At 28.8% G+C, this 19,145-nt stretch overlaps 2 protein-coding genes and 1 long non-coding RNA gene across 7 annotated transcripts; 1 reads left to right on the top strand and 2 right to left on the bottom strand.

The window, feature by feature from the left end:
• Nucleotides 1-125: 125 nt before the first annotated feature.
• Nucleotides 126-4,298, bottom strand: LOC552439 (WD repeat-containing protein 3). Its single transcript, XM_624812.5, has 14 exons — nt 3,881-4,298; nt 3,607-3,816; nt 3,345-3,542; nt 3,104-3,268; nt 2,774-2,979; nt 2,510-2,645; nt 2,239-2,426; nt 1,975-2,170; nt 1,655-1,882; nt 1,297-1,566; nt 984-1,226; nt 731-894; nt 436-658; nt 126-357 (listed from the first exon to the last, which is right to left on the bottom strand). The coding sequence occupies exons 1-14, from the start codon at nt 4,049-4,051 to the stop codon at nt 193-195; spliced, it is 2,763 nt and encodes a 920-aa protein (XP_624815.2). The 5' UTR covers nt 4,052-4,298; the 3' UTR covers nt 126-192.
• A 1,682-nt stretch (nt 4,299-5,980) lies between these two features.
• LOC100576966 (trichohyalin) lies at nt 5,981-8,156 on the bottom strand. 3 transcript variants are annotated; one of them, XM_026440830.1, is made up of 3 exons: nt 7,890-8,155; nt 7,162-7,568; nt 5,981-7,077 (listed from the first exon to the last, which is right to left on the bottom strand). In XM_026440830.1, the coding sequence occupies exons 2-3, from the start codon at nt 7,535-7,537 to the stop codon at nt 6,062-6,064; spliced, it is 1,392 nt and encodes a 463-aa protein (XP_026296615.1). In that variant the 5' UTR covers nt 7,538-7,568; nt 7,890-8,155; the 3' UTR covers nt 5,981-6,061. The 3 variants fall into 3 exon arrangements, with proteins under 3 accessions (XP_026296615.1, XP_003251531.2, XP_006570235.2); XM_006570172.3 differs by having other exon boundaries at nt 6,058-6,196; nt 6,315-7,568; XM_003251483.3 differs by having other exon boundaries at nt 5,981-7,568; nt 7,890-8,156.
• Nucleotides 8,157-14,388: 6,232 nt separating this feature from the next.
• On the top strand, nt 14,389-18,685 carry LOC100577257. 3 transcript variants are annotated; one of them, XR_003304696.1, is made up of 4 exons: nt 14,389-14,984; nt 17,706-17,993; nt 18,074-18,191; nt 18,255-18,685. It is a non-coding gene; the product is annotated as an uncharacterized LOC100577257 (long non-coding RNA). The 3 variants fall into 3 exon arrangements; XR_001703177.2 differs by having other exon boundaries at nt 14,389-17,112; XR_003304695.1 differs by lacking the exon at nt 14,389-14,984 and having other exon boundaries at nt 17,495-17,993.
• The last annotated feature ends 460 nt before the right edge of the window (nt 18,686-19,145 follow it).

Below are 19,145 nucleotides of genomic sequence, written 5' to 3'. Positions count from 1 at the left end.
TCTATTATACTATATTTTTTTTAAAATAAAATGTTTTTTATTCTATATTTATTTAAGAATTGTTTTTTTAGATAATATTTGATAGATAAGGACAATAGAGTTTAATATAATTACTTAATATAATATTTTTATTAATAATATTTATTAAATATAAATATATACAAATTTTTTATTGTTATAAGATAACAAATTTTATAAAGTCATAATTGCTCTTTTTAATGCCTTTTCTTTATTTTTCTTGATTTTATTTTTATGTTTATTACTTTGAGTTGCATCTCTGAAAAGTTGTATTCCTTCTTTCTCTTCTATAATTCGTTGTATATGCATCATTCCATGTAAATTAAATCCAATTATATCCTATAAGTATTAATTTTTAATTAACAGTGTTTATAAAATTATTTGTGAATAATTTATAAAATATAAATGTTTTTTTACCCTTAGATCAGAAACTTTTTTAATAGTAAGTGTTTTCACAATTTCTAAAATAGGTAAAAGTTCTTGAGTAGCTATAATTGGGCCATGATGAGCTTGTATTAAACATAATGCTAGTTTTGCAATTAATTCCGTATGATAATTTGATTCTAATAATTTAGGGAGCATTTTAAGAATTTCACAAGCAGCCGAGTAAGGTAATAATAGTAATGATTCTTCTAAATCGCTAAAATTAATTTATTAATAAGTTTATATTTATATTATATTTATACTAAAAACATATATATATATATTTTACCTTGCTCTAATTTGTTTCACTATTTCTAATAAATAATCTTCTGTATTTGTACAATTATAAGCTTGCATTTGTAAAGGAATAACAGGTGCTTTATCAGTTGTAGTTTTTGATAATTGTTCATTATATTCTTTAGATATATCAAGACATTCTAGTATCAATTCAGCCTAAATATTAAATAAAATTTTATGATTTAAACAATAAATTAAGCAATTTTTATATAATTTATTAATTAATTTATTTTTATATTAATTACCCCTTTTTCGCTAGATACAGTTTTTCTGGATGGTAAAGATTGTTGTTTTTGCCCCGGAACAACTGTACTTTCTCCAGTAGCTAATTCATTTTCTTGATGTTCTCTTTCTTCTTCTTCTTCATCCTGAAGAATTAAAGGTTCTAATGTTCGTTCATAAAGTCTAACAACTTTATCAGATCCACAAGAAACAACATATATTCCATTTGGTGAAATAGCACAATTCCATGCTTTACCTGCATGTCCCTAGATAGAAAAATTTTATTTATTATTATTACAATTATTGTTATCTGTACGATTAAAAATAATTTATTACTTGTAATGTCACAATTTTTTGAAAGATATCGGTATCCCATTGTTTTATTTTGCCATCTTTTCCACAAGTAAAAATATAATGTGTACCAGGTACAAATGAAAGTCCGGTTATGGAGTCATCATGAGCAAAAATTGATTTATGACAATCTCCAAAATCTAAACCCCAAATTTTTATATTTCGATCTGCAGAACCAGTAGCAATAAGTGTTGAATCACTCGATATATCCATACATAAAACTGGTAATTTATGTCCATAAAGAGAAATAAAAAACTAAAATGACATTTTAAACATTTTTAAACATTATGCATTATGATTGTGAATGTGAAAAATATATGCAAATATATTTTCACATAATTACCTTAAATGTATCAAGAAAAAAAATTTTTACAGTAGAGTCAAGTAATGCAACTGCAACAAATCTATTATTAGGACTTATTCTTACACATAATACAGTATCTTCTAATTTTAAAGTTCTTAAATGCAAAACAGATAAAATTTTTGCTTTTATTTCTCTATCAGGATCTTGAATAAGTTCGAAATTCCAAAATTTTACTGTTTGATCTCCACCACCACTAACCACTCCTTTCTATAAAAATATATAAAATAATCATATATGAGAATGAAATTTATATTTTATATTATAGATAGTAAAAAATATTTATATTAAATATATATTACTTTATCAGGTAATAATGTAACACTCCAAAGTTCTCTAGAATGTGCAGATATTTCCTCTAAAATATCACCTGATGCGATATCAATAATTAACATTTTACCATCTTTTAAACCAACAATTAAATGTCTATCCCCGGGAACAAATATTGCTGTTAAAGCATAATTACATTCTACAGTACGTAAACAGGCTAAAGTTGGTCTAAAATTATAAAAGAAATTAATATGAAAGTGTTTTTTTTATAAATTTATTGATTTTATCTATAATACCTATTCCATAATTTCACAGAATCAGCACTAGCTGTAGCAAAAGCTAAATTATCAGAACTAAAACAAATGGCACGGATTTCTGAGCGGTGACCATGATTTGTTATTGATCTTAAATGTTTTATTTCATCTTTCTCTTTTATGAATAACGAATATAAATCAATGGAGTTATTATTCAATCCTATGGATATCTAAAATAATAACAAATAAAAATTAAATAAATATCAATTTCAATTCTTTAAAAGAAAAAATAAAAATTTTTATTATAACATACTCTAAGTTCACCATTTCTACCCATTATTATAGATAATCCTTTAATTTTGGAAGATACTTTGATAGGATGTAAACGAATGATTTCATCTTTTATAGTTGATGCTCCTGAGAAATTTGCTTCTATATCTTTTCCATTTCTATTTAATAGAAATATATACATTATGCATAATAAAGAAATATTTAAAATTTAAAAAAATTTTTAACAATAATTTTTAATTATAATTAAAATTTTTATAAATATATTAAAAAAAATATCTTTACATACTTTTCAGCTTTTTTTCTTTCTTTACGTAATCGTTTAAGAACATTGTCTTTTATTTTAGAATCAGGTAACAATTGAAATAATTCTACAGTATTGTCTAAACCATAACATCCAATAATAGTATAAGTATTATCAACTTCAAGAGACACAACTCTTCCATGTCCACTTCTTAATATACTTCCTACTTTTTCACATCTTAAAGGATGTTTCTATTAATATATAAAATTTTTATTAAATATTAATATAATATTTATATTATAAATATTATATAATATTAATATTAAATATTAAAATATATTTCAGATATAAATATAAATTAATTAAACATTTTACCACATCGCTAACTTCAGTATCATCAGTGAGAGTTAAATTATGTAAATTAACATCAAACTCTGTATTATCATTCTCAATAAAAGATATTTTCCATATACGTAATTCATTATCATTACAACCAGTTATTAAATATTGATCATTTTTAACTAATACTAAACTCCAAACCTTAAAAAAATAAAATAATGTTATTATTATTGTTTATTATTAATTATATACTAATCATATAATTATATTTATTTACCTCTGTTCTATGTCCAACAAGAGTTCTAAAATTATGTTCTGTGTCTAAATCCCAAAATTTTACAAATGTATCTTTACTACAACTAATAATTACATTATGATCTTTCATAAATGCTAAATTAGTTATTACACCTTTATGTCCAGTTAATCGACATATTCCAATTTCAGCTACAACATCCCAAAGAATAATATCTGTATCCTAAAAAGAAGTAATTAAAAAATAACATTTTATATAATTTATTTTTTCTATTAAATTCCTTTACCTTTGAACCTGAAGCTAGTCTATGTCCTTCTCTATCGTATCTCAATATTGTAATTTCAGATTTATGGCCTACAAATATGCTTACATTTTCACCTACTTTCAAATCAAATGTTTTTATAGTACCATCTGCATAACCAACTGCTATATGTTGTTTATTAGGAGATGCAGCTAAATATGTTACATTTACTTTATCACCTGATAATACTCGAACCTAAAAAATTAAAATAATTATAACCTATTATGACAAAATTGATAAACTATTTTTGATATTTTACCTTTTCTCCTAAACGTAAATCCCATATATAAACATGTTCACATGCTCCAACTGCTACAAATCTACCTTCATGATCTTCTAATTTTACAAAAACAATATTACAATTAGGACTAACAATTATATTTAAATTTCCAGCTGGTACATATCTTAAATATTGTTTTGTTACACCCATTTTTCTTTATTAATTATATTAAATAATAAACATAAATTTTATTTATAAAACTATAATGAAATTGTAAAAAAAACATTTATTTATTCTTATTTATTCTATGATGTATATATCATAATTTTTATATATAACAAGAATTTGTTTAAAATAATTATTTAATTTTTTAAAATTATAGTTAGTACAGTTTACGTATAGTTTTAAATTAATACATTTTATAATAGAAGTTATGAATTCACGTGGTCAATGTTTATTACTAGAAATGGGATAAAAAGAAGAATTAGCGCTATCTGTTGAATGCTTCTAGAACGATTTTTTGAAATATTAAGTTTGACATTTCGATAGCAATGAAAAATCAACGCCATCTCGCGTTTAAATATGGATTCTAACTTATTATTAGTATAGGAGAATATGCAAAAAAATATTCGAAATTACAAATGATAAAACATCATGCGAAAAGAATAGAAAGGATATTTTTCATCATTTTAAAAATTCCACTTGCCGTTTGGAAAATTAATTAATTTTATTTGTTTTCTAATCAAAATTTCGATATTTTTAAGCTTGTATCTTGTAGCTAGAGTTTCAGGCAAGTTTTTCATATAAATTTGAAATTCTTTTCTGTTAATTATTTATTAATAATTAATGCATCTTATTATCACTTAACTTTAATTTGGTCGAAATATCAAAAACATTACTTCAAAAAATCATACTTTTAAAATTACTGGAGATATTGCTAATTATTTTATTCTAATTTATTCTATCTCTAATTTATTCTATCTTTAAGAAAAATTTTCTTAATATTTGAGAAATGGTACTAAAGATTAATTTTTATCTTATCTCTATTATTTTCTGTCTTTTTTTTATCTGTTTCATTTACAATACTCATTATTTATTTATCTTATCTAATTATCTAATTTATCTCTGTTTTTCTACTATTTTTTTTTCTTGTTTAATATTTGATCTTGACGTGTGATTATATATGAGATATGAATGTCAATAAAATTTTTTGTATATTTCTTATGTTGAAATCATGTTTTAGAATTTATATCAATATATAGATTTAATAATTAATAGATACTATTATTATTATTTTATATGTAAAAAATAAATTAATTATTCTTTTTTTTTTTATCATTATTAATTTTATTAGACATGTATAAAAATGAAGAAAATTTAAGAAAACTATTAATTCAAATAAATAAAATAAACAAAATTATATGATAACATATTATTTATTTTATTCCATATAAAGGAACTGTAAGAAAAATGATATGGCAATATACATTATTACATATATACATACATTATTACATACATTGATACATTTTAAGAAATGTATCATTCATTCATATAAATGATTCATTTAAATGATATATATACATGTGTATAAATTGTTTAAATCACATTAGAAATTGCTTTTGTAGAACAGTGAACAAAAAGGCACTGTTAAGATGTACAAGATGATTCCATAAATGTACAATTCTAATTTTTTACAATCTTAATGCCTTCTTTTTTTCTTATTTATATCAAATAATATTAGTAACATTATAATAATTTTATTATATTTTGTACATTTTTCAAAGTAGCAAAAACTTTTAAATACTTTTTAATTATTATAATACAAAATTTAATAATATTAAATATTTCAAATATTTATATTATACATTATTCATTAAATTTTCCTTTATACTAATAAATATATTAAATAACAAATTTTTTTACATGGCAATTTTTAACAATATATATAATAAAATAATCATATTTAATTGTAAAATACATAAATATGAATACATAAATTGCACAGTGTAGAAAAATTATTATTCAATATGTGATACATGACAAACATTATGTTAATACAATGATTATAAAATATTTTGCTATTACAATTCAAGCATAAATATTGTATAAATAATATGTACAAATTATTATACACGATTGAAATAGCAAGTGTTTTGTTTTATGTATTCTCATGATGAAATGATATATACAATATTAAAAATTTATCATAGAAATTTTTTATCCATTATTTTCTGATTGAGATTTGATGATTTGTTCTCCAATATGAACAGGTTGGACTAATGAATTTTGGAACCACATCATCCAGTTACTCAAGTAATGACCTCCCAATTGATTATCAGGATTCTCCTTTATCTGAACATTGTTTAATTCTTCAAAATTTCGAACAGTTTGGAGTTCAGTGAAATTATTATTCACTGAATGACGTCCATGCATTCTTACCTCCCTTTTTCGAAGAGCATCTTTTACTAACCTTTGTTTACGCTCCTCTTCTGTTTCAATAGCAGATCTAGTAAATCTCATTTCTCTAACTCTTAAAGCATCCCTCTTTAATCTTTCTTTTCTTTCTTCTTGCGTTTCTTTAGCATATTGATTAAGTCTAGCTTCTCTTCTTTTTGCTGATTCTCTATTTAATCTCTCTCTTCTTTGTTCAGGAGTTTCACTAGCATATAATGAAAGTCTTTTCATTCTTCTTCTTTCTGCTTCACGATCTAATCTTTTCCTTCTGTCTTCAGGTGTTTCATTATACATTCTGTACTCTCTTTTTCTTGCAGCTTCTGCATCTAATCTTTTTCTTCTTTGTTCGGGTGTTTCATAATACATTCTCATTTCTCTTCTTTTTGCTGCTTCCTTTGCTAATCTTTGTTGACGTTGTTCTTCAGTTTCTTGCTCATACAATTTTTTTCTTTTTTCTCTCATGCACTCTGCTTTTCTTCTCAACTTTTCTTTATAATCTTGTAAGGAATTTGATCTTATTTTTAATTGTTTTTTAGATTTCTCAGATTTAGTTTCCTTAATTTTCAAATTATTATCACTTTCTGATGATTGATCCTTGTGTTTTGTCAATAACGTTATCGTATCATTGATATTAGTAGGAACCTCTTGAATTTTGTCTTTGATATTTTTTGAAACTTTCAATCGAATATCAGTTTCATTATTCACATTACATAACCATTCTGTATTATAAACTGTGTCCTGATCTAGTTCATTTTCCTTTTTTATATTAAGATTTAGTCCTAAAAGATCACTTGATATAGTAACTGTTGAAATATTATAATTGCTTGTTTGTATTTGCTCATTTTGATCAATAAAAATATCACCTATTTGATTTGTTGGTTTTTGTATTTCTATATTTATATTTTCATAATCTAAATTTTGCAAGTATACTGAACTATTTAAAATACCATTTATATTACAACTTTCATTTTGTCGTATAATATTTGATGATGAATTTGAATTGTTTAAATTATTTGTATTCTGTGTACAGTTTTCACTATTTACAATTGATTCTTCATTATTATTAATTGTATATCCTTTGCTTTCTTTAATTTCAATAGCACAGAAATTTTGAGCTGCATTGATTATTTCAATATCATTGAAATCTGTTTCATGTTCATCATTCTCTTGTTTAATGTAAACAGGAATAAAATCTATAGAACAATCTCTTATTTGTACACTAGTTTCAATTAATTCCATGACCTTATAGTCAAACAAATAGCATTAGATACTGAAATATTAAAAAATAAAACATATAATAATAATATTTGAAATTATATATATATATATATATATATATACACACATACATACATATATATATGTATATATATTAATGATATTTGAAATTAAATCTTTATCAAATAAAAAATAATATATAAATTTTATGACATTAATGTTTCAAACAATTATTTAATGATAATTAAAGATAAGATAAAAAAATAAAAAAATTAGAATGAAAATATATAATATATGATTTTTATAAAAATAATTAAAAATTATATTTTTATTGAAGAAAATTAAAATTAATAAACGAAAGAATGAGTTTTACCTATGTATCGTCTGCTTATGACAGCTGATTCAAAAAGGATACTACAAGTGTTTATAATATGTTCATTTTTGCTGCAAATTGCAGATCTTCAACCGTTATCATTTTTTTGTGTGTCACATATTAATATAATATAGTTAATGGAATAAATAAATAGCCATAAATTTGAATCTTTAACTTTCCGCAATATTAATTTGCACGTCGTGCTACTCGCTGTTCGTCTATCCACGTCGGTCGACATTAGGTTTATTCGCATTGACTACGCACGCAGCACCTGCGCAAAAAGTAGAAACAATCATTGGTTAATTCTTGTCGTTCCAAAAAAATAGTTGATGTTTTTTGTACAGATAATAAAATATATTCATACGAATATAATCATTGGAACAAATTAACCAATCGCTAGAAATAATTCAAAAAAAGTTATTTTTATATTTGAGCACGTTTGATTGAAAATATAACGATGCGGAATTTTATATTATAATAAATATTATTAATATTTTTTTTCGAAAATATTAATGAATTTAAATGAAGTTCTCGAATTAAAATTTGTTTAAAATGATATTTTTGATAAAATCAATAATATGATATATTATGTAAATGAAACTGTAGCTATTATCTTGATATTTATAATTTCAATATTTAATTAAATATTTTTTATTACCTATTCATTTCATGTATTACGAATATAACAAAGTTAATTTTAGAAAAAATATAAAATACAAATATAAATTAATATTATATAAATTTAAATACATTTTGCATTTTTATATTATGTATAAATATGATATGTAAATAAATTAAAATTGAAATTATCTTAATAAATTTTATGCAAGAAAATAATCAAGAATTATAATCAAGATTAGTGAAATTGAAAAGATTATCTTACATTAGACAATTAATTGAATATATTGAAAATATGTAATGTGTATCTTAATGGTGGTAACACTGAACTAGATGTGGATTTTTTTTTTGATGTGTATGTATGTATGACATACTTTGTGCATATGAGAAACAGTAAGTTTATATGAAAACTAATAAATATTTACAATATATGTGTATTGTATAAATGTGAACTAATATGTTTAAATATAAGATTTATAATAAAATTGAATTATTTATATATATATTATTTATTTTTCGAATATAAATATTTATGTATAATCTATCAAACTACGCTTATTAATTTTTTAAAAATTTATATATATATATGTATGTATGTATGTATAATATATTGATATATGTATGTATATGTAAGGGATACACATATACAATGGAAATAGTATATTTACATTCAATCAAATAATGATTTAAATTACGAAAAAAGGAAAACAATATTATTTTTAATGAAAAAAATTTATTTTTTTTTTTTTATTGTTTCTCATTAATTTTTTTTTTTTTTACATTTAAGAGTAAAATTTGTAATCCATTAAAATTTATCCTTTTCTCTTATACATTTTATCTCTAATTTTTTTATATTCATTATTATTTATTTTATATCATATACGATATAATGAGCAATTATCGGATTTTCCAATTTTTTTTTTTTTAAAAATAGGATGTATCGCAAAATTGGATTCGACTTTTCAATACGAGTAATTTTACACATCTATGTATTTACTTAGGTACGTACATATATCTCGAAGAATCGTTTGTTTACTTATCTAAATATCACCATTTCGTCCTGCCTTCTTCATATGAAAATATTTCATCGTGAACACATAGCGTCGCTATGGAACGATTCAGCAGTGGATAATGTTTTTTGTTGGCCGCTACGTGCTCTGATAATTAAGACATTTCCATTTAAAGTTGACATCCTGTGACGTGAGGAGATGCATCAGGCGCTCGTACGTTTTTGGCAGTCCATGCTTCAGAAAAACCTAATCCTCATGCATTATGTTGATAATTAATGGTGTATGATCGAGGGTTCCATTCTTGGAACGATGAAAGATCATTGTACAAGAAAGGAACGATACGTATGTATCTATCGCGTGAAAGATTTATTAGTTTCGCGTAATAGCGAGAGAACCAATATTCTTTTCATGTATTACTCGAAGAAATAATTGGGCATTTGTATTTTGATACGTTTTTCTTATTAACAATAAAAATTGCGCTTTTCTTATTTTTTGAAATAAATAATTAATCGAATGTAATAAATAAATAATTAATTTAATTTAAATATAAAAAAAATTATTTTAATATCAAAATACTATAATAAAAAATGAAGTCACACAATAATCATAAAAATTACTTTAGTATCAAAATACTTAATACTAAAAATAAACTTTAGTATTAAAGTATAAAAAAATTACATTTTGTAAGCAAAAACATTTGTTCTCAACAAATTAATTTGGAAATGTATGGAATATTTTCCTATGGTTTTTTTTTTAAGCGAAAAAAAAAAAAGAAGAAAAAATCAATATTTTTTTTTTAAAATGTTAAGGTCATGTTTAACAATAAGTAATTCATAAGAAGAATGGTGGATAAGAAAATCGTAATTCAATAGTAAATTAAACGACGTTAAAGAAATTATTTCCCTGTAGGCTATTTCTCGCGGATAATTGCGTTAGATTGTGCGTTACAATCCGCGAACCATAATTTACGAGGGGATCCCCGTCGGTTAACCGAAGCGTGGTTACAGCGCCAAATTCGAATGCAGAACGAGTCACGACGGAATGTTAGCAGGTTCTTTTCATCTCGGATTGACAAAATCATTAGGGGACTAAATCCAATAAAGGGACTTGGTCTCCTGCTTGTTCAGGGATCCTCACGTAAGAAAACATTCTCGGTGAAGTGATCGGTTGCATCGTAATCGGTATCAATGATATATATATATATATATATATATAGAAGACAATATATCAGAATTTTTAACACACGTATAATAATATTGTATTTTACAAAAAGTGTGTATTATTAATATGAACGTTTCTCCTTTTCTTTTTAAAAATCGAAAAAAATAAAATTTAGATTCCTGTTCTAATTAAAATAATAAGAGAAGAGAAGATACAAGAGAATAATAATAAAAATATAAAGAAAAAAAATTTTTCTCGTTAATACGTTTTTTAATTAATTATATTTTTAAGCACGATATTTACACGATAAATTTGTTCCTTCAAAAATTAGATTTTTCAAATTAAATAAAAAAAAAAAAAATGAAATATTGAAATATTAAAATATGGAGATTCGAATCGTTTCTGCACGATTATCAGTCGTGATGATACGAAACTGATACATCATCGCTGCGCGTAAATCAAATTTAACGCATGTAGTGGTCGATTTTGCTCGCACCGTCCTTCCTCTCTAAATATTCTTTTTGTGATACGCCTTGCTATTAAATTAGCGAGATACTGAAGTCTTAAATAATTTCTTGGCGAGTTTCGTTCGACGCCACGTGTTCGAGGGAACCGGTTCTAATGATACTTATAAAACATGCTCGCAAGTGAAATAAAAGAAACACTTCTCTAAACGCAATCGACAACTTATTTTCGTTTATCATTTCCTTTAATAATTTTGGTCGTCGATTTAATCGAATATATATTTTTTTTTAATCATCGAATTTCATCGCGTATATGAATTTGTTCTTTATTATCTTACTTTACTATTCTTACTTTTCATTCGTACGATGGAAAGGAAAAGCAAAGAGTGGAAGCGAGAAGCGATAAAGAAAGAGAGAAAAGGAAGGTTAGAGCGGTGAGAGAGAGAGAGAGAGAGAGAGAGAGAGAGAGAGAGAGAGAAGAGGAGGATCGAGTCTGGTCTTGAAAAGAAAAATCTGGGTGGAACAACACTCTCTTAACGAATATCGAATCGATCTAGAAACAGGAATCTCACGAGCATTGGCTCTCCTGGCCTGGAGGAATTGGCCTGGAGGCTCTGCTTGATGTATGATCGGCGCAGAAATGGCTGTCGTCGCGAGGCCGCGTCCCAATAAATCTCTTTGCTTTTTCTCCGCGGACGGACTTGTCGTTCGTGTATAAATGTATCGTTTTCATCAATATTTATTATGGGGAGAGAGGGTAGACCAATTGAAGCGAAGTTCTGGTATAGCGGAACGTCGTCGTTGGGACGTTACTACGACCACCTTTGGTCTGTCTCCCATCGGCTTTACCTCTCCCTCCGATAATAAAGATATCCATTATACCGACTTCTTCTTCCTCGGCCAAACATTTCGTTTTGTCGGCCTCCATGCGTCGTCTCTCCTCCCCTCTTCTGTCCTCCTTGCGGATTCTACGCACCCTTTCAGCGCATCCACTCCTATGATGAATATATGTATCGTGCAACCTAACCTAACTTGCGCGTACATTGTTAATTGCATGCCTTTACCGTTTCCAATATCATTTGCGTTTTTCTGCATTTTTTATCTTTTTTGCGATACTTCGTCTCTGAGTATTTTGTAAATATTTGTTTCATTAATTTTTTTAAAAAATTTATCGTGTGTGTTTAATTGTGCGTTTACGTCGCGAATAATATATATATACCTTTGTATAATTTGTAATATTTCGTTCAAATACGTGGACTTTTTTCGTAAATTATACCGATTTGTATATCTAATTCGCCTTTCAACGAGCGAATCATTTTGTTATCGATCATTTCTTTACAATACAAATTCTAGCATTAATTTTTAATTCATCGTGTTTCATAAATTGAATTTTCGAACAAAGGGGGAAGAAAGTATTGAAAAGGGTGGCGAGAGATCATCCAGTGCGCGTTTCTATTTTTTTTTTTCTTTTTTTTTTTTACGGCAGACAATTCTCCCCTTTCATCCTCTTTCACCACTGACATAATGCCGCTGGCATTAGAAGCGGCATAATAACACACGGCGTTTGTTTGACGCCGAGAAAGGTGATTGCACACGATTTAAGAAGAAGGGGCGAGGTGCACATCTCTTGGTCTCCGTGCTTCTCGGGGTCGGTCGCTAAGTCTTCTTCGTCTCGCTTCGTCGTTTCTTTCTTTCTCTCTTTTTTTCTTTTTTTTCTCCTTTCTTTTTACCTACCTCTATCCTCTTCTTCCACAACAGTTTTCTCACCTCGTCACGCGCCTTTGATGCGGTTTCGTGCCTCGCGTATGTATATGTGTGTGTGTGTGTATGCTTGTGTGTGGAAGGCCATCGTCACGCTGGTTTTTCAAACACAGTGATATCAGGGTCAACTTCATTCGCGTTTTATTCGATGGTTCGTCATCATAGAAATCACGGTGTCACGTATTCGATATTCTTGATATATATATATATATATATATGCATATTTCGACGATAGATTAATTTTTAATTTAAACTTTGAGGATCATAGATGGGTAAAATTTATAAAATATGCAAAAAAAAAATTGATACTTTATGATTAAAAATATTTATAATTGTATCTTGAGAAGATTATTTTATCGTGAAAGTCTCTTTATTCTTGAAAGGAAAAAAAAAAAAAGTTTTGCAAAAAGATGAAGAAAATTATTAAATTATACAGTGTGAAACGACAATAATGTGTTCAATATTGTGTGTGGTCCGAAGATGTTTATTTATTTATTTTTTTATAATAACATTTGGTATTACGGTAAAGCAATTGTAGCGATGATGAAGATTTGTTCAACGATTCTGCTGATTCACCGAGGAAAATGTATAAAAAGGGTTGTTGATGTCATTTAGATCGGTGGAAATTTGCAAAACTCGCGTAATTTTAAATCGCTGCTTTCCAATCATTAATTTTTTACACATGTACAATTTATAATTTTATTAAATTGAAAATACAAGAGACACGTGTAATCTTTCTCAAAGATTATCAAACTTATGAATTTTTCTTCATTTTTATAATTTTTTTAAATTAATAATAATTTGTTTATTAAATTAAATGAGGAGAAAAAAGAGAATTCGTGTTTACTTTTAACAACTATCAAAAATATTTTCAAATTACTTTTATATTATCGAATACTATTAAACACGTACCATGTATTGATACAAATGCAATTAATGTATCACGGAATGAATAGACTGTTATTGATATATATGTACAATTATATCCCATATGCAACAGCAGTATGAGAAAATTATAGGAAGAAGTTTTCTAAGAAATAACTGTACATAAGCGGTGTCTCCTCCATGGGTAATGCCGTCAACTCGTGTTGTTAAAAGCTGTTGCAAGGATCATCGTTTCGATCTCTTCGAACGAAACGATACGTATATTCTGTAATAAATTATATCTCTGCGCCAATGGTATAGAAGAATACCGTTCCTTTTTCGACGAGAGAAGATTTGTTATTGGAAGAAACGCATGCGACTTTATTGTTAAAGAAACGGCGAAAAAGTCGTTATTTTTTTAAAATATAATTTTTACGTTGTTCTCTAAGAATCCTCATCTCGCTCGAGTATTCAAATTTTTTCATATTTTTTCAAGGCGTTTAGCTACAGTTATTCTTTGAATCAGATTAAAAAACGAATAAGAAACGATTTCAATTTCATCGAAAATATTCGTTTATATTTGAGATTGATCAGTCAATAAATCTTGGATAAGATTAAGAAAGATGCGGAAAGGCTAAAAAATTGGTAAAAATTGCACAATTCCTGTGCCATTAATGTTGCTTATATTTCACGCGACCCGTGTAAGCGTATATTATCGCGAGGTTTCTCGATGTGTAGCTGCCTACCATAAGTCATCGGAACAATGCACGAGCACATAGGTATTATTTACTCCACCTTCGTTCTCGAGCTATGATCTATACTCTATGCCAGAGTAGTCTGCCATCTATACTTACTTCCACGTACTTGTTTCTCGACTAATGTCTCCCGATTATTAAAAATTAACACGTCGAATCGTTTGTAAATGTATACCAATTACTCGTGTGCAATAGGTACATACGCGATGTAACGATAAAGTATTATATCCTTTTTCATTCCTCAAACGGTTCAAAGTGTAGTTTGGAATGTTACGAGGCGGAATTGGCGCTTGTAAAAGTTAACAGGAAACATGTCCGGGTTCAAGCAGCCATATTTCACGAGTCGAAGTCTCATAAGAGGAGAAACACGTAAAGATAGGTAAACGTAGCCCTTTACAAGGTTAGGTTAGGTATTTTCTTCTGAGTGTTCAAAAAGGATTCCACCAACAATGTACAAAGTACGTAAGTACTTGTTAGTACGTATTGTAGTAAGTATTGTAGTTAACAAAGAAACGAATGTTCGCTATATGAATAAATACGATACGTATGGTATTTAAAGGAATTCGAGAATTTGTTAAGTTTTTATCGATTTGATCAATTTACACGATACGAAGTGGGACGAAAAACATTTTTTTATGATTCTCGAATCGATTTTTATATTTTATCTCCGATTTTGTTCTTTTGTTGAAAATCTTTAAAACTAATTTACGAAATGTGGCTAAAGAGAGCGCGAAAGATATTATAGTTAGAGGGTGCGTTTTCGTAGTAAGTTGCAGTGTGTAGAGGCAGACGAATTTCGGTGAGCTCGACGAGTTCGAGGAACACATGTGCCGTGTGGTAATGATCATTACCGTGTAATGATCGGACCAATCGATTGGCTTCGATCGGTCCTGCATGTTAGTGGTTCCCAACTTTGTTGCTGCGTTATTCGATACTTAGATTGGCTTAGATTAAATTAGACAATTTTTAAACCAATATTTCGAAAAAAGGAGATAATTGATAAGGAAAATTGATAAGGAAAATAATTGGTATCCCGAAACTGCTCTATTTTACTCAGACTTTTTCCCTAATTTCAATTTATTGTAATTGTATGTAATTAACACATTCGAGATGGCATCGAAAAGTATTTCTTCGATATAAGATTTTTTTTCGATAAATATGAAAAATCGAATATTTAAAAATCTCTATAGGAAATTCCCATAAACGCACACATAAACGCTTCTCGAATTAATTAATTAGTTGATTCAATGTTTTAATCAGAGGTAGTGTTTTATCATGCACGTTTGTTTGTCATCATTTAACCGAAGAATATGGAAAGGATATAGGAAAATTGAACGCGTCAGGTTGAAAAACACTGGCTAAGAGGGTACTGTACGTAACCGGTAACGCGGCAAGTTCGCACCTCCGCAAAGAGGGTCCATCTCGCGCTCGCCCTACCGCGCAACACCGCTCGTTAAACGAATTAAGTAGTTACGGTTTGTTTAATCGGGGCCACGGAGGCCTGAATTAAGTTGTTATCGCGAATTAGCTGATTATACCGAGGCGGCGCGAGGTGTCGAGTTGATTTGTTGTTGCGAAATATGGCATGAGGTTTGTTTATGCTCGCCACGCCCCACACCCCCTCGCCGACCTTTCAGCTCGTTTACGGCTGACCTTAAATAAGGTGCATAGACCGTTCCATCCATCCATCCACGCTACTCTCTCTTTACTCTCTTTCCGTCCATGATCCCACCCCTTTCACTCGCGCCACGGAAACCAGGGGATGGATAATCATTCTCTATAATGCTATGATAACACTTCACAAGTGCATGATATATCGCTAATGGCAGGAGACTCGTAATCTGCCTTTTTTCGAGAAACACGATACATTTTTTCACCGGACTAAAACTAATATTGACTGTAACAACGTGTTTTTTTTTCTCCCCCCCCCCCCTTTCATTTAATTATGGTATCGCGTTTCCCCTATAAGAAATTTAAGTATCCGATAGATCCGGTCAGTTTTTTTGGATTTCTTAAATTTCTTAGATTACATTCGATTAGATAGAAAGAAAAATGATGGAATAATTATCGGAATAAATTTTATCTTGTTAGCGGAACGGTAAGGAATTGGTAATGGAACATCGCGTGGTCGAGGAAACCGCCAAGGAGGGAAGGGGTAAAGGGAAGGTCATAGACGTGTCGCGTTGAAGAGCGGTAAAAGGATCGTTGGTCATTTTCCACGAAAATTATAGCCATCTATGCGCGTAATCCCCTTTATGGCCGCGTTGCATCAAATTATAACTGGCAATGGCGCTGCCATCGTCTTTCCTCCTCCTCGCCTTCGCCTCTTCCTCTCCTCTCGGACCCGTGCGCTTCCTTCGTTTCCCGTTTTTTTTTTTTTTTCGTTCGTCTTCTCGTAGGTACGCGTCCTCGAAGCCTCGTAAAACGGCACATTCCGCCAATCATCGCGGCACATCGGCCAGATACGTAACCCTTCGACCCGCCGAGCGACCTAACCTCTAATTTCGCCGCTCGATCCACGTGGACACGACGATAAATCGATAAATCATCGCTACGATCTCCCTACGTGAACGTGTAACAACATGAACGTGTAAGTTGGCCAATCGTTATCCGAGATTAAATTTTCATTGCGATTGCGGAAAAACTGTACCGTAATAGAAATGCAAATAGAGATTAATTTTAATATCTCCGACATCGGTCGTTTTCTCGACTTGAAATCGACACAGGTAATTTCTAAATTCCTATTAATTTATCCGATTTAACATTTTCTACAATTTCAATTAAAAATTTTATTGTATAATATACGCTTGACTTTAACAAGAATGTTTTTAATATTTTTTTCGCGATTTTCATTTAAATTTTTAACGTGGATTTTATTGAAAAATTTATACATCTATGTAATTTCAGAAAAGTTTAATAAAACATCCTTAAGTGTTATCTGTTTTCTAATTTCAACTTTCATCCAAGTTTTCTAACTTTTTATTACTTCGAGAACAATTTTAACGATATTCTATGAATTTTGCGTATGAAAAAAAAAAAAAAATCATTCAGGATGGAACGGTTTATCGGCTTACTTAAATCCGAGATTTCGATTCGACGACGTAAAATTCATTTTAAGACCCACTCGTGGCCGAGCGATTGAATGTTTAAAGCAGTTCTAAAACAGATGCTTGTGTTTTATAGTTGCATAAAGGCACGTAGTTAAATTGCGGCCATTATCGCGGAGATCAAATGATGAATGCCGATTCGAGAAATATGAGGTTCACGCGAACACCTCAACCAGTGTGCAACCACGTATCGATATTCACGTTTGATCGATCCATCGTAGTTAACGACCATAGATGGACAAGAATTGCGAAAAGTAATTAAACCCGATTGGTTACGAATTATAATCATGCTTGTAAATTAATTTTCGATATACTACCGAGATATCGTCTCAGATATTGGCCAACGATCAATGAAAAATTAAAGGTACGTATATTTTGATAATTGCATTTAGGTTAAGTTACGATGTAAAAGAAATAATAATCTTACGAACGTTCCACTTCTAGATATGGCTTCTCTTGGTCGGATCACGAATTATAATCATCCTTGTAAATTAATTTTCGATACACAACACCGAGATATCGTCTCAGATATAAGCGAATGATCGATGAAAAATTAAGAAAGGTACGTATACTTCGATAATTCTATTCAGATTAGGTTAAGGTAGATAATAATTTTATGATTCAGTTTCAGATATAAGCTTCTTTTTTTGCTACCATAAATTATAATCAAGCTTATAAATTAATTCTCGATATAATATCGTCTCGGATATGGGCGAACGATCAATGAAAAATCAAGAGAGGTTATGTATATTTTGATTGCGTTTAAGTAATACGTTTATGATTTAATTCCAGATATGGCCTCTCTTTTAATACCATGAATTATAATCAAACTCTAACAAATTAATTTTCGAATTTATATTATCGTCTTGGATATGAGAGAACGATCAATCAAAAATTAAGAAAGATACGTATATTTCGATAGTTTCTTTTAGGTTAGGTTAGGTTAAATGATAAACTATGATATTTCAATAGACGCATAGGATATTTATATAAATTTTTCTACCATGTTTGTTACGAGCTGAAATGTTGAACAGTAATAAAAATATCTTTGACCCACCTCTTTCGCATCTCTCTCGAAAACGTTCCTGGACGTTTCTCAACTCGGAATCCCGGGGATAGAAAAAGCCGCGATGGCACCAGAGGAGGACGTGCCAACCTGTAATTGTTCTCCGATGTAATTGCCCCCTTGGCTTCTCCCATTCGTGCTCGAGGACCTGGTGGACCCCCTTTCCCTCCCTCTGGCAGAATTCTCAGCAGCCGATTTCGAAAAGCAAGGACGTTTATTGCGAGCTATCTCGCCGTTCTCTCGAGGTATCGTTGTTCGACGTCCATTATTCTCTTCACCCGCGGTTAACATCCAGATTCTTTCTTCATCTCTTTAATGAGATCGTTTTCTCGCTGTTTCGCTACTTTGTGCTGTTTACTCGGCAGAAAGTATGCGCTACGAATTCACCTTTACGGAAGTAGAATCCTTTCTTTTTGTGCAGACGCGGTAAACGGTAAGTGCAAGGTAAAA

This window comes from Apis mellifera, linkage group LG5, assembly GCF_003254395.2.
Source record: "Apis mellifera strain DH4 linkage group LG5, Amel_HAv3.1, whole genome shotgun sequence".
Lineage (NCBI taxonomy): Eukaryota > Metazoa > Arthropoda > Insecta > Hymenoptera > Apidae > Apis > Apis mellifera.
This window is presented reverse-complemented; position numbering and strand designations above follow the sequence as displayed.

Coding starts and splice junctions, on each gene's coding strand:
- LOC552439 (XM_624812.5), bottom strand. CDS start 4,051: ATGGGTGTAACAAAACAATATTTAAGATATGTACCAGCTGGAAATTTA. Junction 3,269..3,344: donor TTGTTGGACATAGAACAGAG/GTAAATAAATAT, acceptor TATTTTTTTAAG/GTTTGGAGTTTAGTATTAGT. Junction 1,567..1,654: donor TTTTTCTTGATACATTTAAG/GTAATTATGTGA, acceptor ATGTCATTTTAG/TTTTTTATTTCTCTTTATGG.
- LOC100576966 (XM_003251483.3), bottom strand. CDS start 7,537: ATGGAATTAATTGAAACTAGTGTACAAATAAGAGATTGTTCTATAGAT.